Source organism: Brachyhypopomus gauderio, chromosome 7, assembly GCF_052324685.1.
Source record: "Brachyhypopomus gauderio isolate BG-103 chromosome 7, BGAUD_0.2, whole genome shotgun sequence".
In the NCBI taxonomy this organism is placed as follows: Eukaryota; Metazoa; Chordata; class Actinopteri; order Gymnotiformes; family Hypopomidae; genus Brachyhypopomus; species Brachyhypopomus gauderio.
In genome coordinates this window covers 9981542-10009450 of record NC_135217.1, presented here as the reverse complement: position 1 = coordinate 10009450, position 27909 = coordinate 9981542, and the positions used below count along the sequence as shown (strand labels likewise).

The 27909-nt window shown below is 45.8% G+C and overlaps 2 protein-coding genes across 5 annotated transcripts; one reads left to right on the top strand and one right to left on the bottom strand.

The window, feature by feature from the left end:
* Positions 1 to 500: 500 nt before the first annotated feature.
* On the bottom strand, positions 501 to 14287 carry srrt (serrate RNA effector molecule homolog (Arabidopsis)). 2 transcript variants are annotated; one of them, XM_077011527.1, is made up of 19 exons: positions 14129 to 14287; positions 13420 to 13556; positions 13024 to 13167; positions 12645 to 12788; positions 12234 to 12422; positions 10087 to 10256; positions 9444 to 9610; positions 9158 to 9271; positions 8862 to 9036; positions 5321 to 5487; positions 5093 to 5154; positions 4930 to 5008; positions 3653 to 3844; positions 3347 to 3517; positions 2082 to 2235; positions 1724 to 1917; positions 1322 to 1478; positions 992 to 1193; positions 501 to 878 (listed from the first exon to the last, which is right to left on the bottom strand). In XM_077011527.1, exons 2-19 carry the CDS (start codon positions 13536 to 13538, stop codon positions 803 to 805), a joined length of 2676 nt encoding a protein of 891 aa, XP_076867642.1. In that variant the 5' UTR covers positions 13539 to 13556; positions 14129 to 14287; the 3' UTR covers positions 501 to 802. The 2 variants fall into 2 exon arrangements, with proteins under 2 accessions (XP_076867642.1, XP_076867641.1); XM_077011526.1 differs by lacking the exon at positions 14129 to 14287 and adding an exon at positions 14039 to 14117.
* Positions 14288 to 14517: 230 nt separating this feature from the next.
* LOC143518772 (V-type proton ATPase catalytic subunit A-like) lies at positions 14518 to 22199 on the top strand. 3 transcript variants are annotated; one of them, XM_077011528.1, is made up of 15 exons: positions 14518 to 14672; positions 15400 to 15498; positions 15699 to 15827; positions 16233 to 16447; positions 16611 to 16748; positions 16982 to 17133; positions 17594 to 17756; positions 18421 to 18529; positions 18974 to 19096; positions 19210 to 19324; positions 19659 to 19722; positions 20074 to 20277; positions 20526 to 20620; positions 20897 to 21068; positions 21377 to 22199. In XM_077011528.1, the coding sequence occupies exons 2-15, from the start codon at positions 15417 to 15419 to the stop codon at positions 21467 to 21469; spliced, it is 1854 nt and encodes a 617-aa protein (XP_076867643.1). In that variant the 5' UTR covers positions 14518 to 14672; positions 15400 to 15416; the 3' UTR covers positions 21470 to 22199. The 3 variants fall into 3 exon arrangements, with proteins under 3 accessions (XP_076867643.1, XP_076867644.1, XP_076867645.1); XM_077011529.1 differs by having other exon boundaries at positions 14666 to 14745; XM_077011530.1 differs by lacking the exon at positions 14518 to 14672 and adding an exon at positions 14756 to 14900.
* Positions 22200 to 27909: the final 5710 nt, after the last annotated feature.

Below are 27909 nucleotides of genomic sequence, written 5' to 3'. Positions count from 1 at the left end.
GTCTAATTTTCTCTCAAGTGAATTGAATTGATACTGTAAGTTAAATCATGGTCAGTGTGTTAAAGCCAAGTGACACCAGACATCATTAAATCATACGAGCTGCAGTTTTTCAGCAGTGCAACTACATTATCCAGGTAATAACTATAATACATCTTGCTGCAGTTCTACATGAACACACTACACACTTAAAAGTTGCCAGAACACGATGAAGAACTCGTGAGGACAGTCTAAACAATATTCAGCAAGTCAGGATATCAACATAAGCTAAGCAAATAAATAGCTTGGTCAGCATTTTGAATGAATGTTTCAACTTATATAGTACCTTTCTAGATACCCAAGGTCGCTTTACAATTTTAATACAGGTACAACTCTTACACAACCAATCACAATTGCATTTTGAAAATGCTTCAAAACTGACTGAATCTGAGAAAAAAAATTAATTAGGGTAAATTTTCCAGAAAAAGCCTAAAAGTGTACAGTGAATGAAACGAAGAACCATGTGAGCAGGTATTCCACATTAAGGTTTATTGGAGAACAAAACAAGGGTTAAAGGTACAGGAGTACAGATCCACCCAGGAGCACTGTACACACCATCTCCTTGAACCGGGAGGGACGGGGAAGCGGTGCAGTTCAGTTTAGGACAAATACTCATTAGTACTGCACCTGAGGTGAGTAGCAAAGGGCGGCTGTGCTCACACAGACCAGACTGAGGAATGAGCGATCAAAGAAAATAACAAAAAAGGTTTAAAATGAGAGAGCGAGCGAGAGCGAGGTCATAAAACAAGCAAATAAAAGGGATCTTCTAAAAGAAATCCACGTCATCAGGTGCGTCTAGATCACGGTACTCAATAATGTTGCGAGGGTCCCCTCGCATCATCCTGAAACAGAGTTAAACCAGCCAAGCATAAGTCATGCATTACGTATTTTAAAGCGAGATGAAGCCCAGTTGACTCCCACAGCCCCGGCGGGTTTGCGGAGGGGCAGACCTTACCGGCTGTTCCTGGGTTTGCCAGGGTAGCCCCCCTGTCCACGGAAGTTGTCATAGTTGCCCCTACCCCCCCCTCCGTATTGGTTTGGGGGGTAAGGAGGTCCACCGCCTCCATAGCCCATAACCGGAGGCCTGGGCTGTCCAAAGCCCATGAGACCCTGAGGGGCCTGAGGAGGGAATGGGGGACCACCAGGAGACAGGACTCCTAAAAACACACATAGAAACTCATTAAATATGTCGCTGAAAAGCTAATTTATCAGAATTCTGTGCTACAGATGGAATTGTCCTGTTACGGGCATGCATGACCATTAAGATGAGTGACATGTGCCTCACCCTGCCCGGGGCCTGGGGGTGGTGGAGGTTTCATCTCTGGGAGTGAGGGTCTTTTAGCATCCATCAGAAAGTTGTTGAAGAACTCCACCTCCTTCTTCACCTCCTCAATCTTATCTCCATGTTTGTTCAAAATGTGCTTCCTCACAAACTCTGGACCCTGGATCAAAGTTTTAAATTAATAAACGACACCTAAAATCTACTGCAATGTTTAGGGAAGAGGAAACGGAAGCAAACAGTGAAAGAGATTCTGAACTATAAAATGCTGAAGTCAAATAATTTAGCTTACAATGTAGTAACTCAGCATTAGGAAATTTCTCCCCTAAAATTAGTTTAGATCTCCTGATAAACTTCCTTTTCTCTCAAAAACAAAAAACACACCTCCATGCGCATACACAACGCTACCTTAAACTTTTTGCCGCTGAGCGGACACAGCCACTTGTCTTTGCCCAGCTCTTGTGTGTTGGCCGACACAAATTTCTCCACTTCTTGTTCCGGATCCTTCCGACCCATCTTGACCGCCTCATCATCAGACAGCGTTTCCTTCACGCTGAACAAGGGGCCTAGCTTCTCCTCAAATGTCTTCTCCCAGTCAGACACTGAGCAACACAGGCACAGACTCAGAGAGGCAGAACCGGCACAAACATCACCCTTACCAACACTGGGTGAGGAGATACAGCGCCCGGTATCAGTGCAGGTATCAAGCTCCACGGCGCGTGTGCATAGAGACCAGGTGTCCAACAGTGTGTGTGTGTGTTCTCACCCTCTCTGTGCGTGATGCGGTTGGGAGGGATGGGTCCGCGTACATGGATGATTCCACAGCGGTTGGGCATCTCATCTTCACTAGGGTACTCACAAGTGTTGTAATAGTCGATGGAGTGCACAATACGCAGGTAGAATAGAAGACGGTCCAACACCTGAGGTACACACGTCCATGCACAGACATTTTATACATTTACATAAATGCATTTGCACACACTCACATGCCACTTTATTAGGTACACCATGCTAGTACCGGGTTGGACCCCCTTTTGCCTTCAGAACTGCCTTAATCTTTCCTGGCATAGATTCAACAAGGTACTGTAAACATTCCTCAGAGAGTCTGGTCCATATTGGTGATTGTGGAGGCCATTCGAGTAGTAAAGTCATTGTAGTGATTAGTGAACTAACTCATTGGAAGTAGCCATCAGAAGATGGTACACTGTGGTCATAAAGGGATGGACATGGTTAGCAACAATACTCAGGTAGGCTGTGGCGTTGACACGATGCTCAATTGGTACTAATGGGCCCAAAGTGTGCCAGGAAAATATCCCCCACAATATTGCACCACCACCACCACCACCAGCCTAAACCATTGATAAAAGGCAGGATGGATTCATGCTTTCATGTTGTTTACTCCAAATTCTGACCCCACCATCTGAACGTGGCAGCAGAAATAGAGATTCAGACCAGGCAACATTTTTCCAGTCTTCAATTGCCCAATTTTGGTGAACCTGTGCGAATTCTAGCTGTTCTTAGCCGACAGGAGTGGCACCCTGTATGGTCTTCTGCTGCTGTAGCCCATCCACCTCAAGGTTCAACATGTTGTGCATTCAGAGATGCTCTTCTGCATGCTTCGGTTGTAACGACCAGTTATTTGAGTTACTGTTGCCGTTCTATCAGCTCGAACCAGTCTGGCCATTCTCATCTGACATCAACAAGGCATTTGGGCCCACAGAACTGCCGCTCACTGGATATTTTCTTTTTCTGATGGTTATGCGTGAAAATCCCAGTAGATCAGCAGTATTCAAAGTAACTTAAATCACCTTTCTTCCCCATTCTGATGTTCGGTTCGGTCTTGGCCATGTCTACATGCATAAATGCATTATGTTGCTGCCATGTGATTGGCTGATTCGACATTTGCGTCAATGAGCACTTGGACAGGTGTACCTAATAAAGTGGCCAGTGTGTGTGTGTGTGTATACACAAATGTTGATTAGCCTTCCACACTTTTGTTCTCTTTAATGAAATGTAACTGCAAGCTCTTGCCTTAACAAGCTTGTCATCCCTTTCCACAGTAATCTCTGTGGGGTTTCCTTCTTTATTTCCTTCCTCCGAGTCAGCCCCGCCCACACTGCCCAGAAGCTCTTCCTCCTCCGCACTGACTTCTTCAATCAGGTAGTCTGTGATGTTCTTTAGAATGGGGTTCTGAGCTGGGAGCTGAATGCAGAAACAAACAGGAAGTCACTTTGATCCAAGATCAGTGCAAATGTCTCTGATCTGTTATTTTCTAATAATATTGAGCCCATTTTGTGATTAAGTACAGCACAAAAACAGACATGTGTGTGCGCTTACCTCCATGACCTGTGGCTCCCCGCGTGGCCGGTGACTCCACAGCTTCTCCCGCTCGTCCAAGGCGTGGATCAGCTTGGCCGCCAACTTGATGTCGTTGCGCAGGACCTGCTTGTGCTGGGTCATCCCGTTAATGTTCCGCACCCGCCGGGCCAAGTCCCGATTCACCACCGGAGCCAGCTCACAGTCCCGCAGCTGCAGGATGAAGGGAGAGGGGTGACGACAGAAGGAATAACTTCTATAACGCTCCAAACCGTTTCACCAGGGCAAATGTCCATCACTATGATACAATTAGCTGCTCTAATAGATATATACTATTTTGCCAAAAGGATTCGCTCGCCCATCCAATTATGCCACCTGTGCAACAAATCCAGCCTTGAAATTTCCTCGCTCCTAAATATTCCACAGTCAACTGTATTATAAGAAAATGGAAGTATTTTGGGAATGACGGCAACTCAGCCACAAAGTGCTAGGCCACGTAAAAGTGAGTCAAACATTCAAACTTCATGTGGCCTTCAGATTAGCTCAAGAACAGTGCGCAGAGAACTTCATGAAATGGGTTTCCATGTTCGAGCAGCTGCATAAAAGCCATACATCAAGTGCAATGCAAAGCGTCAGATGCAGTGGTGTAAAGCATGCCACCACCGGAGCAGTGGTTGCACGTTCTCCGGAGTGACGAATCTCTCCTCTCCATCTGGCAATCTGATGGACGAGTCTGGGTTTGGCTGTTGCCAGAAGAATGGTACTTGACTGACTGTATTGTGCCAAGTGTAAATCTTTCTCTTTTTGGGGGGGGGGGGGGGGGGGGGTGAATTAGGGATGAATTAGAGTGAAGACTGAGATTGCCATGCCTCCTCGGTCAACATCAGTATGTGACCTCACAAATGCGCTTCTGGAAGAATGGTAAAAAATCCCGGTAAACACACTCCTAAACCTTGTGGACAGCCTTCCCAGAAGAGTTGAAGCGGTTCTAGCTGCAAAGGGTGAACCAACATCATATTGAACTCTAGGATTAGGAATGGGATGTGACTTAAGCTCATATGTGAGTCAAGGAAGGTGAACGAATACTTTTGGCAATACAGTGTATATATATTGCGTGTTGGGGTTCATCATCACTGCACCGCTATTCAGTCAACATAATAGTTTAACCAGAAGCTGGGTGTAAACATCACTCCAGGACCAGAAAGCATATCAAGGGGTTATTCTAGTCTACTCCTGAGGACAAAGTAAAATCACCCAAGCCACTTTAAAAAGATCTCTCAAATGGTTCTAGAACTTACCCGGATGTTCTGCAGATTCCAGCAGATCTCCTTGATATTTACCCCTCGGTCAAAGGTCACCCAACAGCGTCTGAAGAACCTGTCAGAAAGAAAAGAACTGTAAAAACAAAATGTGGCTCACCGGACACAAATCTTTGTGAGGACGTGTTCACACACTTATTACCTTCGCTCCGGTTGTGGTTCAGAGAGACAAACGCGCATGAATCCAGGATAACGCCGGCACAGCTGCAGAGGACACAAAACGTTACACCAAACAAGCATTTACACAACTATGGACTTTTAGCAAGGGGTTAGCAAACACATGCATGTTAACAGGAGAACATCTGAATCTGGGAGATGAAACTGTTGATCAAGTGTATGCGCGAAAGTGTACGTTTGCACACGCCCTTACAGCGATGATCTCTGCTTTGGAGATAGAAGGCGCTATGCTCCTCATAAACAGCGAGCAGGTCTTGTGGAGCGGCCGAGGTCTTGGAGGCTGGTCATCCTTCACTTTCTTCTCCTCTTTTTCCTTCTCTCTCTCTTTCTGTTTCTCCTCTTTTCGTGCCTTCGCATCAGCTACATGGGGAAAAGGGAAGGGAGTTTCACCATTAAATGACTTCTTTTGGAGACTCTGTACCTGCTTGACTGCATTGTGTGTCAGCTGTAACGTTTGGTGGAGGAGGGTGGGTGGTGTGGGGTTGTTTAGTTTGGTGGAGGAGGGTGGGTGGTGTGGGGTTGTTTAGTTTGGTGGAGGAGGGTGGGTGGTGTGGGGTTGTTTAGTTTGGTGGAGGAGGGTGGGTGGTGTGGGGTTGTTTAGTTTGGTGGAGGAGGGTGGGTGGTGTGGGGTTGTTTAGTTTGGTGGAGGAGGGTGGGTGGTGTTTAGTTTGGTGGAGGAGGGTGGGTGGTGTGGGGTTGTTTAGTTTGGTGGAGGAGGGTGGGTGGTGTGGGGTTGTTTAGTTTGGTGGAGGAGGGTGGGTGGTGTGGGGTTGTTTAGTTTGGTGGAGGAGGGTGGATGGTGTGGGGTTGTTTAGTTTGGTGGAGGAGGGTGGGTGGTGTGGGGTTTAGTTTGGTGGAGGAGGGTGGGTGGTGTGGGGTTGTTTAGTTTGGTGGAGGAGGGTTGATGGTGTGGGGTTGTTTAGTTTGGTGGAGGAGGGTGGGTGGTGTGGGGTTGTTTAGTTTGGTGGAGGAGGGTGGGTGGTGTGGGGTTGTTTAGTTTGGTGGAGGAGGGTGGATGGTGTGGGGTTGTTTAGTTTGGTGGAGGAGGGTGGGTGGTGTGGGGTTGTTTAGTTTGGTGGAGGAGGGTGGATGGTGTGGGGTTGTTTAGTTTGGTGGAGGAGGGTGGATGGTGTGGGGTTGTTTAGTTTGGTGGAGGAGGGTGGATGGTGTGGGGTTGTTTAGTTTGGTGGAGGAGGGTGGATGGTGTGGGGTTGTTTAGTTTGGTGGAGGAGGGTGGATGGTGTGGGGTTGTTTAGTTTGGTGGAGGAGGGTGGATGGTGTGGGGTTGTTTAGTTTGGTGGAGGAGGGTGGATGGTGTGGGGTTGTTTAGTTTGGTGGAGGAGGGTGGATGGTGTGGGGTTGTTTAGTTTGGTGGAGGAGGGTGGATGGTGTGGGGTTGTTTAGTTTGGTGGAGGAGGGTGGATGGTGTGGGGTTGTTTAGTTTGGTGGAGGAGGGTGGATGGTGTGGGGTTGTTTAGTTTGGTGGAGGAGGGTGGATGGTGTGGGGTTGTTTAGTTTGGTGGAGGAGGGTGGATGGTGTGGGGTTGTTTAGTTTGGTGGAGGAGGGTTGATGGTGTGGGGTTGTTTAGTTTGGTGGAGGAGGGTGGGTGGTGTGGGGTTGTTTAGTTTGGTGGAGGAGGATTGATGGTATGGGGTTGTTTAGTTTGGTGGAGGGTTGATGGTGTGGGGTTGTTTAGTTTGGTGGAGGAGGGTGGATGGTGTGGGGTTGTTTAGTTTGGTGGAGGTGGGTTGATGGTGTGGGGTTGTTTAGTTTGGTGGAGGAGGGTTGATGGTGTGGGGTTGTTTAGTTTGGTGGAGGAGGGTTGATGGTGTGGGGTTGTTTAGTTTGGTGGAGGTGGGTTGATGGTGTGGGGTTGTTTAGTTTGGTGGAGGAGGGTGGATGGTGTGGGGTTGTTTAGTTTGGTGGAGGAGGGTTGACGGTGTGGGGTTGTTTAGTTTGGTGGAGGAGGGTGGATGGTGTGGGGTTGTTTAGTTTGGTGGAGGAGGGTTGATGGTGTGGGGTTGTTTAGTTTGGTGGAGGAGGGTGGGTGGTGTGGGGTTGTTTAGTTTGGTGGAGGAGGGTGGGTGGTGTGGGGTTGTTTAGTTTGGTGGAGGAGGGTGGGTGGTGTGGGGTTGTTTAGTTTGGTGGAGGAGGGTGGATGGTGTGGGGTTGTTTAGTTTGGTGGAGGAGGGTGGATGGTGTGGGGTTGTTTAGTTTGGTGGAGGAGGGTGGATGGTGTGGGGTTGTTTAGTTTGGTGGAGGAGGGTGGATGGTGTGGGGTTGTTTAGTTTGGTGGAGGAGGGTTGATGGTGTGGGGTTGTTTAGTTTGGTGGAGGAGGGTGGGTGGTGTGGGGTTATTAAGTTGGGTGTGGGGTTGTTTAGTTTGGTGGAGGAGGGTGGATGGTGTGGGGTTGTTTAGTTTGGTGGAGGAGGGTGGATGGTGTGGGGTTGTTTAGTTTGGTGGAGGAGGGTGGATGGTGTGGGGCTGTTTAGTTTGGTGGAGGAGGGTGGATGGTGTGGGGTTGTTTAGTTTGGTGGAGGAGGGTGGATGGTGTGGGGTTGTTTAGTTTGGTGGAGGAGGGTGGATGGTGTGGGGTTGTTTAGTTTGGTGGAGGAGGGTGGATGGTGTGGGGTTGTTTAGTTTGGTGGAGGAGGGATTATGGTGTGGGGTTGTTTAGTTTGGTGGAGGAGGGATTATGGTGTGGGGTTGTTTAGTTTGGTGGAGGAGGGTGGGTGGTGTGGGGTTGTTTAGTTTGGTGGAGGAGGGTTGATGGTGTGGGGTTGTTTAGTTTGGTGGAGGAGGGATTATGGTGTGGGGTTGTTTAGTTTGGTGGAGGAGGGTGGGTGGTGTGGGGTTGTTTAGTTTGGTGGAGGAGGGTTGACGGTGTGGGGTTGTTTAGTTTGGTGGAGGAGGGTTGACGGTGTGGGGTTGTTTAGTTTGGTGGAGGAGGGTTGACGGTGTGGGGTTGTTTAGTTTGGTGGAGGAGGGTTGATGGTGTGGGGTTGTTTAGTTTGGTGGTGGAGGGTTGATGGTGTGGGGTTGTTTAGTTTGGTGGAGGAGGGTGGATGGTGTGGGGTTGTTTAGTTTGGTGGAGGAGGGTGGATGGTGTGGGGTTGTTTAGTTTGGTGGAGGAGGGTGGATGGTGTGGGGTTGTTTAGTTTGGTGGAGGAGGGTGGATGGTGTGGGGTTGTTTAGTTTGGTGGAGGAGGGTGGATGGTGTGGGGTTGTTTAGTTTGGTGGAGGAGGGTGGATGGTGTGGGGTTGTTTAGTTTGGTGGAGGAGGGTGGATGGTGTGGGGTTGTTTAGTTTGGTGGTGGAGGGTGGGTGGTGTGGGGTTGTTTAGTTTGGTGGTGGAGGGTTGATGGTGTGGGGTTGTTTAGTTTGGTGGAGGGTTGATGGTGTGGGGCTGTTTAGTTTGGTGGAGGAGGGTGGATGGTGTGGGGTTGTTTAGTTTGGTGGAGGAGGGTGGATGGTGTGGGGTTGTTTAGTTTGGTGGAGGAGGGTGGATGGTGTGGGGTTGTTTAGTTTGGTGGAGGAGGGTGGATGGTGTGGGGTTGTTTAGTTTGGTGGAGGAGGGTGGATGGTGTGGGGTTAAGTTGGGTGTGGGGTTGTTTTTCAGGGGTTGGCCCAGGCCCCCTAGTTCCAGTGAAGGGAAATCTACTTGCTTCAACAGATCAAGACATTGTGGACAATTGTACACTTCCTTTGGGAACAGTTTAGTATTGCACCCACCTTCACCCTCCTCCTCCTCTTCCTTGTCCTCTCCTTCTTCACGTTCCCGCTCACGCTCTGCTGGCTTCTCTGAGCAATGGGAGTTGGAGTCGGAATCGGAGTCCGAGTCGCTTTCTGACGCGCTGGCTTCATCTTCACTGTCCCCACTGTGCTTCCTCTTCCTCTTCTTACTCACCTAGAGAGACACACAGACGCTCTGACGGACGCCATGGCCTTCTTGGTTGGGAGTGTTAATGAATGACCCGAGCGGCCGCGTGTTGGCTGTGAACATAAACGTCAGTCTCACGCAGCCCTACCTTCTTGGTCTCGCTCGTCTCCCCGGCTGGGGTCTCTTTCTCAGGTTTGTCGTCTGCTTCACTGCCTCCTGCAGCAGCTCCTGCCTCCTTCACCCCAGCATCCCCTGACACGCTCTGCCCACGCAGGATAAAGAAAGAAGCAAAGAAACACCGGCTATGACTCCGCCTCCCTCACACTGCTGCAGCAAGAAAACACCATTTTCAAAAAGGACAAATTCAAGGCAGAGGTGAAGGCCCTGTCCGACACACGCCAGCCAGGCCCTAACGCCAGGCCCCGCCCTCGCACCTCTTTCTCCGCTTTCTCAGTGGAGGGTTTGCGGTCGCTCTCCACGGGCCGGTTCTCGTCTCGTTTTGGCGGCTCGGACGGTGGTCTCTCCCTCTCCTCCTCGTCTTCTGCCGGCTGTTCCAGGATACGCAGGTCGTTCTCCATGCCTCCCTCCATCTTAATTACCGCTGAACAACAACCATTATTAAGTCTTCCTGTCAACATTCTCTTACATTGTAAACCACCAGCCCCAATACCCCTCCATTTAACTAGGAGCTTATATAAAACCATGTTGGTCAAATAAAACTCCCAGATGTGCATGTAGTCTACCCCGAAATCATGCCTGCACCCCAACCCTGAACAAAGCAAGTCAGTGATGCGGAATACCACTATTATTCCATCAATCCCGACATTCATATGATGCAACAGGTTGCATTAATTTGTTTACATTTACTCATTGTAAATTTTTTAGTATTTATGGTCACATTCTATATCTGAAGTCAAGGAGCGTGTACCTTCCTATTCAAATAAAATCTTAAGTTAGTGTTAAATTCCATACTAAGAATTCTGATATTTTTCAGTGTTTATGTGCTGCTCTGAGGCTGATGGAGTGTGATGGGGTTGGGGGGGGTCACGTGTCCAAACAGTCCATCCTCGTCCTCACCTGCATCGAGGATCTTGATGATCTGTGGCGCCCGATCGATGTCCATGCAGACGGAGTCAAACCAGCCATTCTCTAGGAGATACATGAAGACGCCCAGGCGGTTCTGCAGGGCAGCATGTGCATCTGCCTTCCGCTTCCCTGCTTCGTCAGGGTGGTATTTAGAGCGGAACCTAGAGAGGCAGAGAGAGAGAGAGAGAGGGGGAGAGAGAGAGAGAGAGGCAGAGAGAGAGAGCAGGTAACAGAGGAGAGGGGTGGGAGCGGACGAAAGACGGGGTCGGGGGAAAAAATTATCAGTGCTGAAGAAAACATTACTCCTCTCCCTACCTAGATGAATATTTCCATGATCCATGTTTTTCCTTATTCATATTATAAACTGACTTGTTTTTAAAATAGCTAGAGTTCTGATTTTCCTGGCACAAGAACCAGGATATTTTTTTGTAATCAAAATACTTAATTAACACTGACACACTTACACCTACACCACTACCTGCTTATAGACACCATATACAAGTAAAAAATAAATAAATAAAAATATGTATGTGTGTACTTGCAATACTGTAGCTGGGTCTACCTTTAACCTTTCTTCCTGGGTGCTATCAATATTCCCAACTACAGCTTGCCTATTGTTTAGGTGTCTTATGCATTCACCATAAATCACTGTTCCTCTCACCACATTTTTAAAAAGAAAAAAACTGATAAATTATTCAAGAGACATGTGATTTTAGTATTTGGCTAAAGCATTTTGGTGTGAACTAAATTTACCTGCGGTACTCCCAGTATTACCACACATACAGACAGAGAGGTCTCCTCGGGTGTGTGTGTGTGCGCACGGGCGCAAAACACGCGCCATTTCTGCACGCTTGGCATTTCAATTAGGTCCGCATACCAAAAACGGTTTAAGAGAAAAACAAAAACAAAAAAAAAGGGGGGGAGAAAAATGCATCAGACACTAAAGAAAAACATGGCCTCTTCCCCCGCGAGCGCGCTCAGATGGGTCTGGGGTTGTGCTCGGTTCCACTGTCTAGCTAGGAGCCCTGAGAACTTGAATTCTAAAAGCACCTGCATTGTGCGCAGTGCGAGCCCTGACTAGCTACCAGTGCATCCTGGGAAGGGTCCGAGAGTTTCACTCGTCTTCCAAAACCTTGCCGTAAAAGGAGGGAAGAAGCATTTTGGTTTGTTAATTCAAAAAGAAAAAGATGAAATAAAAAAAAAAAAAAATCAATGACACCATTTTAAAACCTGTGGAGAAAAATGTTCACAGTGAAAAGAGGACAGAAGATACAGACTAGACTGTCAGGCGGGATTTAGCACAGAAGTCTTGCTGTAATTTACGGACTAGCACCATTAGTGATTACAGGGTGCAAACAGCCTGGTATATTCCATCTCAGAATTTGACTTAATTTTTATCCACATTTAGTTTGACATGACCTCATTTTCTACATGTCTTTTTTTTCTCTTCTATCCAGTCGACATGCGCAATGATAGCAAGAAGCAAATCCAGGACAGAGAAAGCAGCAGCAGCCCGATCCTGAACATCACACCAGCATTCAGGCATGGTGCAGTACTTAAGGTCTGGCAGAGCAGCTCTGTAGACTGGGGAAAGCTGCCGAGTGCCAGGATGGCTTATACCAGGCTGGTTGGTACCCAGTGATTGTCTTGAACAATGACATTAAGAAATATTAATACTTGATACCTTTCTATGACACTGCTTCCCATTTACAGAGATGATCCCCCCCCCTCCCCCAAAAGGTTTTGGTCATCTTATACAATATTTCCCCAAAACGAAATGATTCTAAAGTGCATATGACTGCATTCCCTGAAAAAAACTTAAGGCTACCATAAAGACAAAAGTAACAAATCATAATTATAGCTAAAAGGGACAATCTATGTGTAACATACACAATTAGGATCATCTGGTATTTCCATTATCTAAACCCACGTCAGATTTATGTTTATTGATTATAGTTACAACTAAGCCCACTTACTAAATCTTTCAGAGACTGCTTCTAGTAAGTAATCAATTGCAGTGTAAGGACCCGTTTCCTCTGCAGAAAGTCCTAAGCATTGCACTGAGCCTAACAATAACACCAACTTTGACCCTGACACTAGAGGGCGTAGGAGAAACAGAGCCAAAATGGCAGACGTACCACTCTTCATCTTTGTGAGCCAGGAAGAAGTCCTGCATCTGCTGGCGCCTGAAGTCAATCTTGTACTCATTGTAGCGCTTGACCGACTCCGTCTCATCCACAGAGTCGTCCAGGGAGAGCAGGAACTCTTTGAAGCTCTTCATCACAGGTGCTGGTGGGCCCAGCTCCATGTCATGTATGTTACCCAACCTGGAGGAAGATGAAGTGTGTAGAAAGGCATCAGGCTAATGCAGGTCAGAGGTCATGACCCGGTATCAAGAGGCCCGCAGCACTGAATGTCAGATTTCCTCTGTTTCCTGGTAAAGATTAGGGGAGCAGCACATTTGTATGAAATGTGTTACACAAATATTGCATTACCCGTGACATAAAAGTCACACACACACACACACACACACTGGTCAGCACCCTCACCTGGCTTGAATAGGAATGCCATGGTGAGGCTGCATCAGGTGCATGTCAGGGTGGCCCCAGGGCTGAGGTGGGGCATAGCTGGGTCCGCCTCCACCCCCATACGCCAGATCATAGCCGTGGTAGGGGTCTCCACCATGGTCATCCCTGGAAGGAGTGACAGGAGAAGGGTTATGAAAATGGGACAACATAGAATTTGCAAAGAAGACTGCTACCAATTGGAAAAGGCCAAGTCAGACCTGAAACTGCCCACATTTGATTAATCACTTCTCTTACCAGAATGTGTCACGTGTAATCTGAATATTACTTAAGGCAATGTAGAAATACAGAAAAGGGCAATCATAACTTTGAAAGTGTTAATCTGTGTCCGTCTCGCACGTACCAGTCCCGCCTCATGCGTTTGGGCTGAGGGCTCATGTCGTGGCGAGGAGGGGAAAACCTCTCCCGCCTGCCTCGCTCATAGTCACGGTACTCGCCACGGCTGCGCCTCTCCCGGCCCCGGTCCCACTCCCTCGCCGACGGCCTCCTGTTGACGACAATCATAGCACACGACATAAATGAAAACCACACTGAAACAAGCCAAAAAGTTCAAACATGTACAAGTCTGTTACTAAACTCTTACCTACTGATACAAATACCATGATGGCTTAACTACGTGGCTAAGGAGGGCACTGTGCACTGATCAATGGTGCACGAATACATGGTTACACTTCGCAAATTTAAATTACTTTTCAGTACTGTGTATTAGTTTTCCCTAACAGTGTTCCCTCTTGCTCACCTGTCGTTCCAGTCATCTCTTCGGCGCTCTTCTCGTTCTCTGGAGCGGTCGTAGTCGCTTCTTTCTCTGCGGAACTTGTCCCTGCGCCGGCGGTCGTACTCGTCGTCGCTGTCTGCCATTGTATTCACCAGGTGATGCTGCAACGAACATGCCACATTTTACCGACCGGTAAAAACAACAAACTGGAAAAATGAGAATAATACATTTGCCGAGACACCTCTGCACACGGGCAGGACTCTTACACACGAGTCACTGTATTTTAAACGGTACCACAGACGTGTTTCTCTAACCGGAGCCACATCCGTGGCCCGCGCGCGCGTGGACTTGGGCCTATTCAGATGGCCAAGTTAGCGAGCTAACGCCGTCATGTGAGGGACAGTGGAAACAAGTTAGCTAGCCAGGGATCACCATTTAAGTAAAACTTTCCAGGTTATTTAGTTATCTAGTTACACGGAACAGACTTCACCACACACATAACAGGAGTGGGGACCGGACACCCTCCGCTGGGCGGATAAACTAGCCCAACCGACCTTGCTAGCCTATTATGTACGCTAGGCTAATCCCAGCCAGCTAATATCACACAAACGGCGAAACGAGGCGATTTAAACCAACACTTCACCTTCATTTATTACCACACGAACATTTACAGAACCGATCCGAACAGGAAACCCAATCCAGACAATAACGACCCACGTATTAGTGCTCTTACCGGTAAATATGCTCTGATATCCCGCCACCCACGATGAACGGTCCCACGACAGTCTCCGGATTTCCGTTATTGCGTTACTGTAAAGTGTCCGGAATGATCGCGACAGCGCCACCGTGTGGCCAACAGGACGAACTACCGTTAAATGCCGATTCCTTCAGGAACACACAGTTCGTTTATTAATTTGCACTGGAAACGATGCTATAAATATAATTACATTTTCATATTTAATTATCGCGTTAGATAACAAGACAAGTTTGAAATATGCAATATGTGAAATGTTAGCGCCGAGTTCCCCGTGTTTCGTGTGCGCCCCCTACCAAGCGCTATGTCCAGGCAGTGAGAAACTGAGGTTCGCTAAACCGCCATTCTGGATCTGTTTCATGTTTTTTTAAGGTACGGACTGCCCTGCATTGAGCCGTAATGGCGTGCAGTTCCTCACCACTTTGACAGGATCCTCGTCGTGTCAGCTGACATTTGTCGTGACTGTTCCGTCGCGTGATCACTGAAGCAGACCAAGGATTGTCTTTCATTTGATGACAAAAAGGTAAGACCTAGCTTGGACGGCGCCATAAGTTACTAATTTCTTTAAGTGACACCGACAACCGATTGCATTGACTGTAAGTAGCTGTTGTGTACACAGCAGGCACTACTGCTAAAGATTGTCTTGTCAGCTTTCAATCCATCTGTCACCTGACTTTGGGGGGGAGTCTAGCTAGCGTTACACCTGGAGAGCTTCCTAGCTAGCTGTCTAACGTTTACTACCCAGCAATCCGTAAGTATATATATATATATACTTTTGATATATATATATATATATTTTGATTATAATATAATTGATTATATATATTATATATACTTTTGATATATATATACTTTTGATATATATATATATACATTTGATGGCTAGTTATAGTTTTAGTATCAAAATCTTAACAATGTATGTACTAAAGTATGTATGTATGTAATGCACATCTGCTAGAGTTTGTGTTGCATACAATGTGTATGCTGATTTCTTTTTCATTCATTGATTCTGTGTGTGCATATCCCAAATATCTGATTATAGGTCACGTATTAACAGACTTAATTGTTATCTAGATATGATGAGACTGTGTTGAAATGCCTCCAGTTTTTCTAGATAGCTTATGTTCTGCCATCATGTTGCAGTACCACATCTGCTCTGTGTTCCTTCCTATTTCACTTAGTACAAAGTTTGTCATAAACGTCTTTTTGGGACTGTCTTAAAAAGCACAATTCTCTTGTCTCTCTGTCAGGCACACTCTGACTCAGGATGGATTTTTCCAAGCTGCCTAAGACTCGTGATGAGGACCGTGAGGGACAGTTCGGCTTTGTGCATGGCGTCTCTGGTCCTGGTATGTGACCATGGTGGATATCATTATTTAGAACATTGTGAATTTGTATTTGGAAGATTTTTCAGCATGTGGCAGGACCCAGGTTTGATTAGCAAGCTGTGATGTTCTAAAAGTGAGCAGGTGAAAATCATGTGACTGTTTATTTGAGTTGCAAAGTAAGTGTGTATGTGTGTGTGTGTGTGTGTGTGTGTCTGTCACAGTGGTGACGGCCTCCAGCATGGCAGGTGCTGCTATGTATGAGCTGGTGCGTGTGGGTCACAGTGAGCTGGTGGGAGAGATCATTCGGCTGGAGGGAGACATGGCAACCATCCAGGTGTACGAGGAGACCTGTATCCTTCAGCACCAGCCAGCCCCACCCTAACCTCATGGCCATACACTCGGTTGCAGTTCGTGCACATAAGGCCAGCTCTCACTTCCCAAAAACACTTCCTCTTAGGAAATCCCAGGGGAGCAGGGTTGCTTAATGATCCACTGGAGTGGAGGAGTCGTGTGTTTTTCTTGCTTGTGGTGCTAAGGTTCCACAAGTTTCCAGGGGTGTCTCACCCGCTCAAGGGGTTCCTGTCTCACAGACATTCGTCCCACTCAGACTCACACTCTTAAAGGCCTGTCTCAGCTTTGGAATGTTAGATAAACATAGTACACTAAGTCGGATTGCTTTGCCATTGTTGTGAGAGTGTGTGTTTTTGACGAGAGTGTGTCTCACAGTACAAAACGTTTTCCTCAGCATGGTACAGCTGGAGTGTGTGTGGGAGACCCTGTTTTGCGGACAGGGAAACCCCTCTCTGTGGAGCTGGGCCCAGGAATCATGGGATCTATCTTTGATGGAATCCAGAGGCCCCTCAAAGACATCAACGATCTGACCAATAGCATATACATCCCCCTTGGAGTCAACATCGGAGCCCTCAACAGAGACCTCAAATGGGACTTTTCACCCTCACAGAGCTTGAAGGTAGACACAGACATGTGTGTGTGCATGCGTGTGTGTATGCGCACATTTGTGAATCACACGCTCACACAATGTCAGTGTAATCTGACATACTGGAGTTGACAAAGACTGACTGAATATAAAGGAGACACCGTTTGTTTGTGTGTGTTTGTTTCTCTGTCTTCAGGTTGGCAGTCACATAACAGGAGGTGATATCTATGGTATAGTGTTTGAGAACTCCCTCATCAAGCACAAGATCATGCTGCCCCCCCGCAGTAGGGGTACAGTGACATACGTCGCTCCGCCAGGCAAATACGATGTGTCTGTGAGTCACACACACACACACACACCACACAGACACACACACACATGCTTTATCACTCATGCACTTACTCACTTTCACATGAAACTTCAACTGTCAATACATAGCAAACAAGTACGTCCATATAAAAGTTTCACACATTTCAAAAGCATTAATAGGAGATTTAAGAAAAGCAAAGCATTTGTGCACGTGTCCATGCACACACGTGTGTTCATGTATGTGTGCGTGTGTGTCAGGACGTGGTGTTGGAGCTGGAGTTTGAGGGGTTGAAGGAGAAGTTCAGCATGATGCAGGTGTGGCCTGTGCGTCAGGTCCGCCCTGTTACTGAGAAACTGCAAGCCAATCATCCCTTGCTGACGGGCCAGAGAGTGCTGGATGCGCTCTTCCCGTGAGTGTAACACACACACACACACACACACACACACACACACACACACACACACACACACACACACATACAATCACACACGCACATACACACACACACACACACACACACACACACACACACACACACACACACACATACAATCATACACACACACACACACACATACACACACACACACACACACACACACACATACAATCACACACACACAATCACACACGCACACACACACACACACACACACACACACACACACACACACACACACACACATACATACGCACTGTGTCATCTGTGACAAGAGAACGTGCTATTTATTAGTTGATTGATCAGTTCTGTATACATGAAACCTGTGAATACACTGGCACCCCGGTATATAACCCAGTTAGTGAACAGCGCAGAGCTCTAAAGGCAGATTCATGTTGAAATTCCTAACTTTATACCTGTGTGTGTCCAGGTGTGTCCAGGGTGGAACCACTGCTATCCCAGGAGCCTTTGGGTGTGGAAAGACGGTCATTTCACAGTCGCTCTCTAAATACTCCAACAGTGATGTTATCATCTATGTGGGTTGTGGGGAGCGCGGTAATGAGATGTCAGAAGTATTGCGAGATTTCCCAGAGGTTGGTGGAGCAGAAATGCCTGTGTGTGTGTGTGTGTGTGTGTGTGTGTGTGTGTGTGTGTGTGTGTGTGTGTGTGTGTGTGTGTGTGTGTGTGTGTGTGTGTGTGTGTGTGTATATGCATGTACGAGTGTGTGTGTACGTATGCATGAGTGTGTGTTCACGTATGCATACATGTGTGCGTGCATGCATGTGAGTGTGTCAGAGGGATTTGTGCACTGTCAGATGGGTAATGGCCGGGTTGCGTGAGCCCCAGTAGGCCACAGCTGTGTGTTGTCTGTGTTGTTAGCTCCTGTGTTGTTAGCTCCTGTGTTGTTAGCTCTCCCTCTCTTCTGCTGTGAGTAGACGTCATTCAGCCTATGAGGAGTTTGGCCACTGTCAGTCAAGTATTTGCAGAATTTGACCTTAATAAATATATTTAATAATAATATATTAAATCTGCTTTAAATTTCAGTAGATTTTTCATCCATAATCCCTAGTTTCCAGAAAGCTTATAAATGCCTTATAAATGTTTTAAAATTGACTTCAATCTGCTTAATTTTTTTAATAACTGGACTCACTTGTGAAACACAATAATAAATCTACATGAAGCTTCTTTCACACTATTTTCAGCTGTAAGCCTAAAACATGAGGGCCGCTCTTGACTGACCGCACGTTTCTCCAACAGCTGACCATGGAGGTGGACGGGAAGGTGGAGAGCATCATGAAGAGGACGGCACTGGTGGCCAACACCTCCAACATGCCTGTGGCAGCCCGAGAGGCCTCCATCTACACCGGTACGGACCGGCACCAGGCCTCAGCCAAGCCACTATGTGTCCACCATCATTTACAATATTTAGTGACCACAGTCCAATACACTAATTTGATGATCAGTCCGTATTCTGTGAAGCTCAGTTGATGTGGGGTGGGGGCTCTGAGAGCAACACTGTGGTGGGGGAGGGTGGGTTTGTTGTGATTAAAAGAGGAACTCTCTCCTAAATCTGCCACCGTTCTCACAAGTTCTGAGTGCATGACCTAAGAATAAGAAACCTGTGTTTGGATAGAGCAGTACAAATTAGCTTTTTTCAGCTATGCTTGATCTGCTCTGTTGACATTTAAACTCATTGTGATTTGGGACTTATGTAGATTGTGTGTGTGTGTGTGTGTGTGTGTGTGTGTGTGTGTGTGTGTGTGTGTGTGTGTGTGTGTGTGTGTGTGTGTGTGTGCACGGACACATTCAGGTATCACTCTGTCTGAGTACTTCAGAGACATGGGCTACAACGTGAGCATGATGGCAGACTCCAGTTCTCGATGGGCCGAGGCTCTCAGGGAGATCTCTGGACGATTGGCTGAAATGCCTGCCGGTAAACATAGGTCAACCAATGAGGATTAAGACATACTGTATCCCTTAAATCCTAGACTCAAACTGGCTTGTTTTTTATTGGCAAGTTACAGTTTTCTGTTTGTTATCTAACAGATAGCGGATATCCAGCTTATCTCGGCGCCCGCTTGGCATCGTTCTATGAGAGAGCAGGTCGTGTCAAATGCCTTGGCAACCCAGAAAGAGAAGGCAGTGTCAGCATTGTTGGGGCGTAAGTGCACCTGTCCCACAACAGGGGGAGATCTTGTCACAAAAGTGCTGTGAGCAGCATGAAAAAACCAAAAGGCTGAGGATAAAAAAGTTATGCACATAAAGCAAAATCACAACTGCAGTAAATCAGAAGTGCTTAAAGCTCAGTATGTTTATTGGTGTTACTAGATGCTCAGAGTATTACCAACAAAAGAAAATTTGAGAAGTCTGATAAACTTTTTAGCTCTCCTGAAAAAATCCTTGGTTTTGCAACACAGGGTCTCATGTTTTATTGTCTGGTAGTATCCTGTATGTAGCAACAGAATAACGTGACTGTAGGTTTGTCGGTTTGGCAGTGTGTCTCCCCCTGGTGGTGACTTCTCAGACCCTGTTACATCAGCTACACTGGGGATTGTGCAGGTAGGTGCATCATTCTGACTATCCCTCTACATCTCTGGCTGTCTCGTCATAGTTTGTGATCATGTTTGTTAAGGTTAAAGTGTTCTTTCAACCAATACTTCAGGCTCTTCAAACACTCCCTTGTTTTTGCTCCTGACATCTGAATTAAACTGGGAGCAGGGACAGATCTAAAACATCTGGGGGTTGCTGAGAAGTCATTTGGGAACTATGATCTAATGGTTATTAACTAATGAGTCTCTCTAATGGGTGGAGGTATCTCACCTCCACCCACATTCTCACTCACTCACTCACTCACTCACTCACTCACTCACTCACTCACTCACTCACACACCCCATCCCCCTCTATCCCAGGTGTTTTGGGGCTTGGATAAAAAGCTGGCCCAAAGGAAGCACTTCCCCTCAGTGAACTGGCTGATCAGCTACAGTAAGTACACTCGGGCGCTAGACGAGTACTACGACAAGCACTTCCCAGAATTCGTGCCACTGCGTACCAAAGCCAAGGAGATCCTGCAGGAGGAAGAGGACCTGGCCGAGATCGTCCAGCTTGTAGGCAAGGTAGGGGAGAGGGAGGGGTGTGTGTAAGTGTAAACCACATAGGGAAGGTTTATTTGATCAATTATTCATTCTTGAGATCATCTTTATTAGAATAACGTGTTTAAGTATGTTTGTGTGATTGACAGTTTTTCTCTGCTAAGATAAGCTGTTGGTCATATAGTGTAGCTGCTCTTGTGCAGAAGGCCTGGTGTCCCAAGCCCCCTGTGTTCACACCGCTCCCGTCTCTTGTGCTCTGTTCTCTCCTCCAGGCGTCTCTGGCAGAAACAGATAAGATCACACTAGAAGTGGCCAAGCTCATCAAAGACGACTTTCTGCAACAAAACGGATACACTCCCTATGACAGGTAGCACATTAGGAATTCACACACAGGCACACACTTTTACATATGTAGTCTTTTTGTATGGCTAATGACTAATGTAAAATTTCTGAAGATGTTTTGAAGATTTGCAATGTTTATGCAATGTTATATATTTTATTTTCTCTCTCTCTCTCTTTCTCTCTCTCTCTCTCTCTCTCTCTCTCTCTCTCTCTCTCTCTCTCTCTCTCTCTCTCTCTCTCTCTCTCTCTCTCTCTCTCTCTCTCCCTCCCTCCCTCCCTCCCTCCCATTCTCCCCTGAAAGGTTTTGTCCATTCTATAAGACAGTAGGGATTCTCTCTAATATGATAGCGTTCTATGACCTTGCACGTCACGCGGTGGAGACGACAGCCCAGAGTGACAATAAGATCACCTGGGCCATCATCCGGGAAAACATGGGGGAAATCCTGTACCGAATCTCATCTATGAAGTTCAAGGTACCGCCCCCTCCTGCAGAGTAGCACCGCCCCCTCCTGCAGAGTAGCACTGCCCCCTCCTGCAGAGCAGTACATGAGAGTAGCATGAGAACAACCAAGTTGCACAAGACACTCATGAATGAAAACCCACTTTCACTGAGCACACTTAGAAGGGAAACCAATGTGTATTTTCAAGTCCGTATTTTGCAGGGAAACAACAAAGTCATGACTTGTATGCTACAGATGCTGTTGATGGTAATTATATTGAAAAGACAAAGAAACATCTTTTCACAAAATGTTTGTTGTGTGTGTATGTGTGTGTATTTTAGGACCCTGTGAAAGAGGGTGAAGCAAAGATCAAAGCCGACTATGCTCAGCTGCTAGAGGATATGCAGAATGGCTTCCGTGCCCTAGAGGACTAGACTGTGACCTTTGACTGAAAACCTTTCACACTCCTGTAGTGTGCAGTGGACATTCCAGTGGTCCCTTGTGTGTATGTGTGTGTGTGTGTGTGTGTGTGTGTGTGTATTATGCAGCCTGTAGTGTACTGATTTACATTACGGTAAGACAGCTATACAATGAGCTGAAGGATGGACATATTCAGTATATGTAGGATTACTGTAAGGGCGGCATTTACGGCCGTGCGTGCGTGCGTGCGTGCGTGCATGCTCTATATTTAGGCCGATGATATAAACAGTAAGTTTGTTTTCCTCCCGGCCCTTAGGATTGTACTGTATTTCTCACACACAAACCATGCCTACTTTAAGCTCCGAAATATGATATATAGATACACCGTGTGTGTGTGTGTGTGTGTGTGTGTGTGTGTGTGTGTGTGTGTCTACGTGCATGGGTGTGAGGAGCGCAAAGGGGTCCACTGTTTACGGCTCAGAGCGTCTCATGCGGCGACCGACAGAAAGACTGTTTAAAAACAATCAAGTGAATAAGAAGTGTTGCGGTCAGAAAGGGACCATCAGTGCACCCCTATTTATTTCCAATCTGTAGTCTCCGTCTGTTCATTTGTGTGCGTCTGAAAGTTTTGTTTCATTTGTTTGGGCACCATTTGCGTTTCATCATGTTTATTTCATTATGGTTGCTTCCATGTTAGATGTTCTGTAAGTGATGTGTTGACTCCCAAATAATTAAATTAATGAAAATAAAGTTTGGTGACTCGAGTTTTGTCAGCAGTAATGAGAATAATGTCTTTAGACAGATGTGCATGTGTCAGTTCAGTTTGTTTCTGAAGTGGGAAACCCTCCAGCTGGTCTGTGATGGGGTGACCGGAGCCCTACCTGGACACAGCAAACCATAACCGAATAGCAGTACACTTAAACCAGGACAGTTCAGTCTTTATCTGCTTGGATCTGATTGCCCCAAAGAATCTCCAGCCTTGTTCTCCACCTCTTTCTGTGCTTCTTGGGGCATGTCTAGGTCCTCGCATCACATGTTCCTGTATATGAGCCCTGCCACGTGGTTGTGTTTCTTGACGTATGCATTCTTTGCCAACATCTTGCATCCTACTGTTCTGGCTGGTGTGCAGCCTTTGCATGATGGGTCTTATTATGGAGGAGCGACATCCTACATTTTCTGGAGGAGTTTGATGGTCTTGACATAGTTTCCAACCTGTCCGCGGTTGTAGACACATTATATATATATATATATATATATATATATATATATATATATATATATATATATATATATATACATAATCTGTGTGTGTGAGTGGTAGGCCGGCTCAGATCCTCTGGGGACGCAACCATCTCACGTCACTCCCTCGTTCACAATCACCCGTTTTTTAACTGTGTCCAATCTGCCACTGCCCTTAAAAAAAAACGATCTGCAGGTTCAAGCGTCTAGTGCTGCTTGATCCTCTCGAGGGGTGGTGATCTCTGGATGCTGTCTGTTCCCAAAGGAGTTTGAGAGCGGGAGACTTTGGCTTGGCTTTATGCCTTGCCTTTGTATAACCCAGTAGGCTACTGTTCTGGTGTTTTATGCCTTTCTCGGTTATCTAGAGCTGCTGTATTGATTGCTTTACTTTCGTTATGGACAATAAGCACTTTGCAGCTCTGACACCGCCTCCTGCTGCTTTTGCTCCGTCAATGACTTCACAGTATGTGTATCTGTATATATCTGTAGCTACGCTCTCAACCAGTGACTCTTCTGCACTCCATATTTATATTTATACGCCTTCTTTAATGCAGTCTGCACTGTGTCCTTTATGGATGCACTTAGCATTTTCTTGCAACATAACTCTACACATGTTAAGTTTACTGGTGTGCGTATGTGCGTGTGTGTCTAGGTTGTTTTGTGTAATGTTGTGACCAAAAACAAATTCCTTGTATGTGTGAGCATACTTGGCAAATATATATGTGTGTGTGTGTGTGTGTGTGTGTGTATTCCCTAAGTACACAGGGTTTCCAAAGAAACAGCTTTTCAGAGATCCTCTTTCCTCAATATCTCATGTATCACTGCAGATGCACTAACTATGGTGCTGGAAACAATTACTGCAAAATCAGCTTCCTTGGTTTTACTATAGCTAAGTGTTGGCATGTCCTCCAGCACTCTTAACATTGTTCATTGAGATTTGGTTTGGGTGATCACCTAATCACTACCTCTAAGTAGGTGAGTCAGGAATGGAATGACTACTATACATGTAGAGATGCTGATTTGAAGTGATTTGAAGCAACATTTTCCCAGAGCTGTTATATGAATATTCATACAACCAAAATAAATGATCAACATCACCCATTACTTCTTATTAGGGCTGGGTATCGATTCAAATTCCAAGAATTGATCCGATTCCGATTCTGAAGATTAAGAATCGATTTATTTCGATTTAATCCGATTTAATCGATTCGATCCGATTCGATCCAATTCGGGGTTTAGTGTTATTAAAAATGTATTTATTTGAGCTGTTTCCTGACTATGTACAGAAGCAACATGTTAAAACTAGTATTATATCAATATTAATCAGCAAATAGTTACTGCTAGTTGGTAGTTACTGATGGCTGGAAGACTGGTGAAAAGGGTAATCATAAATCTACCTTCAAGAAAGGTAATCCAGGACAATAAACAGAGGACATCTTTGAGGTGTCTATATCTGCAACAGTGGACTCCTACTGGGACACTAACCAGTGCATTATTATTATGATTGAAATAATTAAGAAGTCACCCAAAAGCTGTTGCTACCAAATGCATTTTTATTTTAAAAGTGCTCACACTTAATAAACTGAAAGTATAAAATGTAAACGTGTATTTTTCTTTAAAGTAAGAATATAATAACAGAACTGTCACGTTACGGTCCCCGACCCCTCCCTGTTGGGCGTGTGTTAACGTTGTCTGCGGCTACTCGTCTGCGTATCTCTGCGGGTGCGGGTGCGTCTTGTGATAATCCTCACCTGTGGCTCTCTCGTCATCACGTGGGGTTTGTCCATTTAATGTGCGTTCGCGCAGCGTCCTGTGCTCGTCGTTGTTTGAGTCACACATGTTCTATGTAAACGTGTTTTATGTGCGCTGTCTGCGCTTCGGTAAATGTAATAAACTTTATGTGCGCTGTCTGCGCTTCGGTAAATGTAATAAACGTAACGATTTGGAAAGTGCAAAGGATTCTGTCTCGTCCATCGCCTTGCGCCCAACGTTACAAGAGCATTTTTAACTTTTTTAAACTGTAAAAACACTGGGTAAACTGTCAGTGACATGGACTAAATGTAAATAGTCACTGACACTGGATAAACTGTCCTTCTGTTTTTAGATTGCCGATTTGACTATCGTCGTTACCGGCACTGTCCGTCGCCATGTTGTTTTACAGTTAGTTAGACCGAGCACGCCTGCGTGAATTCAGTGACGAGGCGGGGGTAAAAGTTCACTAAAAAATCGATCTTTGGACGTACGAATCGATAATCAGATCATCATATGCGAATCGATTCTGAATCGGAAAATCGATTTTTTCAACACAGGCCTACTTCTTATACAATACTGCAGCCATTTTCTTTTACTGAATTTACAATGAAGTTTTTTTTAACACCTTCAAAGGATTTGTTTCCAGCGGCAAGGCATCTTAATGCAAATGAACATTAGTATTAATGATATATGGTTGCATTAGCAGTTGCTTCTATTGGTAGCAGTTAAGTTAGAAAAACTCAAAGAAAAAAAGAACTGCTCTATGCTCTTGGAAATAGAGAAGTCAATGGAATGAATGCTATGGTTTAAACATCTACAATCATGGCCAAAATGATACATGAGAATGATACAAATATTAATTTTTACAAAGTCTACTGCTTCGGTTTTTATAATGGCAGTTTGCATATACTCCAGAATGTTATAAAGAGTGATCAGCTTAACAGCAATTAATTGCAAAGTCAATATTTGCCTAGAAAATGAACTTTATCCCCCAAAACACATTTCAACTTCATTGCAGCCCTGCCTTAAAAGGACCAGCTAATATCATTTCAGTGATTGCTCCATTAACACAGGTGTGGGTGTTAATGAGGACAGGGCTGGAGATCAATCTGTCATGATTAAGTAAGAATTACCACTGGACACTTTAAAAGGAGGCTGGTGCTTGGCATCATTGTTTCTCTTCTGTTAACCATGGTTATTGCTAAAGAAACATGTGCAGTCATCATTGCACTGCACAAAAATGGCCTAACAGGGAAGAGTATCGCAGCTAGAAAGATTGCACCTCAGTCAACAATCTATCGCATCATCAAGAATTTCAAGGAGAGAGGTTCCATTGTTGCCTAAAAAGCTCCAGGGCGCCCAAGAAAGACCAGCAAGCGCCAGGACCGTCTCTTAAAAGTGTTTCAGCTGCGGGATCGGGCTACCAGCAGTGCAGAGCTTGCTCAGGAATGGCAGCAGGCAGGTGTGAGTGCATCTGCATGCACTGTGAGGCGGAGACTCTTGGAGCAAGGCCTGGTCTCAAGGAGGGCAGCAAAGAAGCCACTTCTCTCCAGAAAAAACATCAGGGATAGACTGATATTCTGCAAAAGGTACAGGGAGTGGACTGCTGAGGACTGGGGTAAAGTCATTTTCTCTGAATCCCCTTTCTGATTGTTTGGGATATCTGGAAAACGGCTTGTTCGGAGAAGATGAGGTGAGCGCTACCACCAGACTTGTCTCGTGCCAACTGTGAAGCATCCTGAAACCATTCATGTGTGGGGTTGCTTCTCAGCAAAGGGAATCAGCTCTCTCAGTCTTGCCTAAAAACACAGCCATAAATAAAGAATAGTACCAGAAGGTCCTCCGAGAGCCACTTCACCAAACTCCTCTTGGAAACATGCCTTTTCCAGCATGATGAAGCACCTTGCCATAAAGCAAAGGTGATCACTAAATGTCTCGGGGGAACAAAACAGAGATTCTGGGTCCATGGCCTGGAAACTCCCCAGATCTTAATCCCATTGAGAACTTGTGGTCAATCAAGAGATGGGTGGACAAACAAACCTACACATTCTGACAAAATGCAAGCATTGATTGTGCAAGAATGGACTGCTATCAGTCAGGATTTGGTCCAGAAGTTGATTGAGAGCATGCCACGGAGAATTGCAGAGGTCCTGAAGAAGGGTCAACACTGCAAATATTGACTTGCTGCATTAACTCATTCTAACTGTCAATACAAGCTTTTGTTACTCATATGATTGCAATTATATTTCTGTTTGTGATAAAAACATCTGACAAACACTCATAACCAGGGGGCAGCAGATCATGTGAAAATATAACATTTGTGTCATTCTCAACTTTTGGCCATGACTGTATACAAATTGGTTCCTCTTCCTAAAATATATTCTAGTCACTTTACTTGCATAAAAATGTGCTTTTTCTCTGGAAACAGGAAACCTTGTGTATTTCAGTATGTTTTCAGAATTTTTATATATATATATACCGTATGACATGCACACATCTTCACTTGCTGCTGTCCCTGGAGACATCCTGGTGTATCTGAGCTTATGGAGCATTTTCACATTGTCTGCGTGTTCCCCTTTGTGACCAAAAGCATCACAGAATCCACAAGTCACCAGAGACCCTGAAGCCAGCTCTTAAAGGGGCAGCTTCTCAGAGAATATGCACCACGTTGTCACAGAGCCTGCCTGACCTGTTTGCGTTTTGCTCCCAGATTTGATTGTGTAGGATCTCGAGCAGAGAACTGATGATCTGTGATTTATGTGATGTGCACAAGCTGCCGACTTCAAATGTTTTTTTTATGCAGATGAGAAGAGCAGTCGGTGGGACTGCATGGTGTGTTTGTCCTGGATCACAGTTATTTAAAAGCCAATTAGTCTGATAGCTATACAAATTCATTGGGTATAGTGTGTGTGTGTGTGATCTGACTTAAGAGATGACGCAAATGTCCTGCAAATGCTGCAGACATTTTCTCATATCCTGAAGTACTGACTTGTGAAAGGTTTATCCTGCAGTGGTATGCTACTGCTCCCGTTACATTAGTCCTTTTATAATACCATTAAATAGACATTTAACTCAGATTACTTTCAATGATAAAGCCAATAACTGGGCAATCAGAGCGTACTCGTTGAGTGTTAAGTATATATTGTGTGTGTTAGACTTGTCTCTGCATCCTGCCTCACCTTGCCTGTGCATTAATCAGAGAGGCAGCACAGAGACCAAAGGTTCCCAAGAAGAGACTGAAGTATCTGTTCATACGACCACAATAAGCTGTACACTTCATTGAGTGGCTATGGAAGAATGGGAAAAAAAGTGACAAAAATAGGAAGGGTCATTTTGAGTTTGCCAAAAAGCCTCTCGGAATACCCCCAAAGGTATGGAGGACTGTGCTATGGTCAGATAAAACCAAAATGGAACTTTTCGGGCACCAAGGTAAATGTTATGTCTGGTGCAAAATCATCTCATC

What these genes read in the sequence shown, in the direction of transcription:
- srrt (XM_077011526.1), bottom strand. An exon ending in AGACGAGCGAGACCAAGAAG is followed by an intron (nt 9,037 to 9,157) that starts GTAGGGCTGCGT and finishes GTGTCTCTCTAG; the next exon opens with GTGAGTAAGAAGAGGAAGAG. An exon ending in AGAGGAGGAGGAGGGTGAAG is followed by an intron (nt 5,488 to 8,861) that starts GTGGGTGCAATA and finishes TTCCCCATGTAG; the next exon opens with CTGATGCGAAGGCACGAAAA.
- LOC143518772 (XM_077011528.1), top strand. Translation starts at nt 15,417, where the DNA reads ATGGATTTTTCCAAGCTGCCTAAGACTCGTGATGAGGACCGTGAGGGA. An exon ending in TATTGCGAGATTTCCCAGAG is followed by an intron (nt 17,757 to 18,420) that starts GTTGGTGGAGCA and finishes TTTCTCCAACAG; the next exon opens with CTGACCATGGAGGTGGACGG. An exon ending in TCTCATCTATGAAGTTCAAG is followed by an intron (nt 21,069 to 21,376) that starts GTACCGCCCCCT and finishes TGTGTATTTTAG; the next exon opens with GACCCTGTGAAAGAGGGTGA.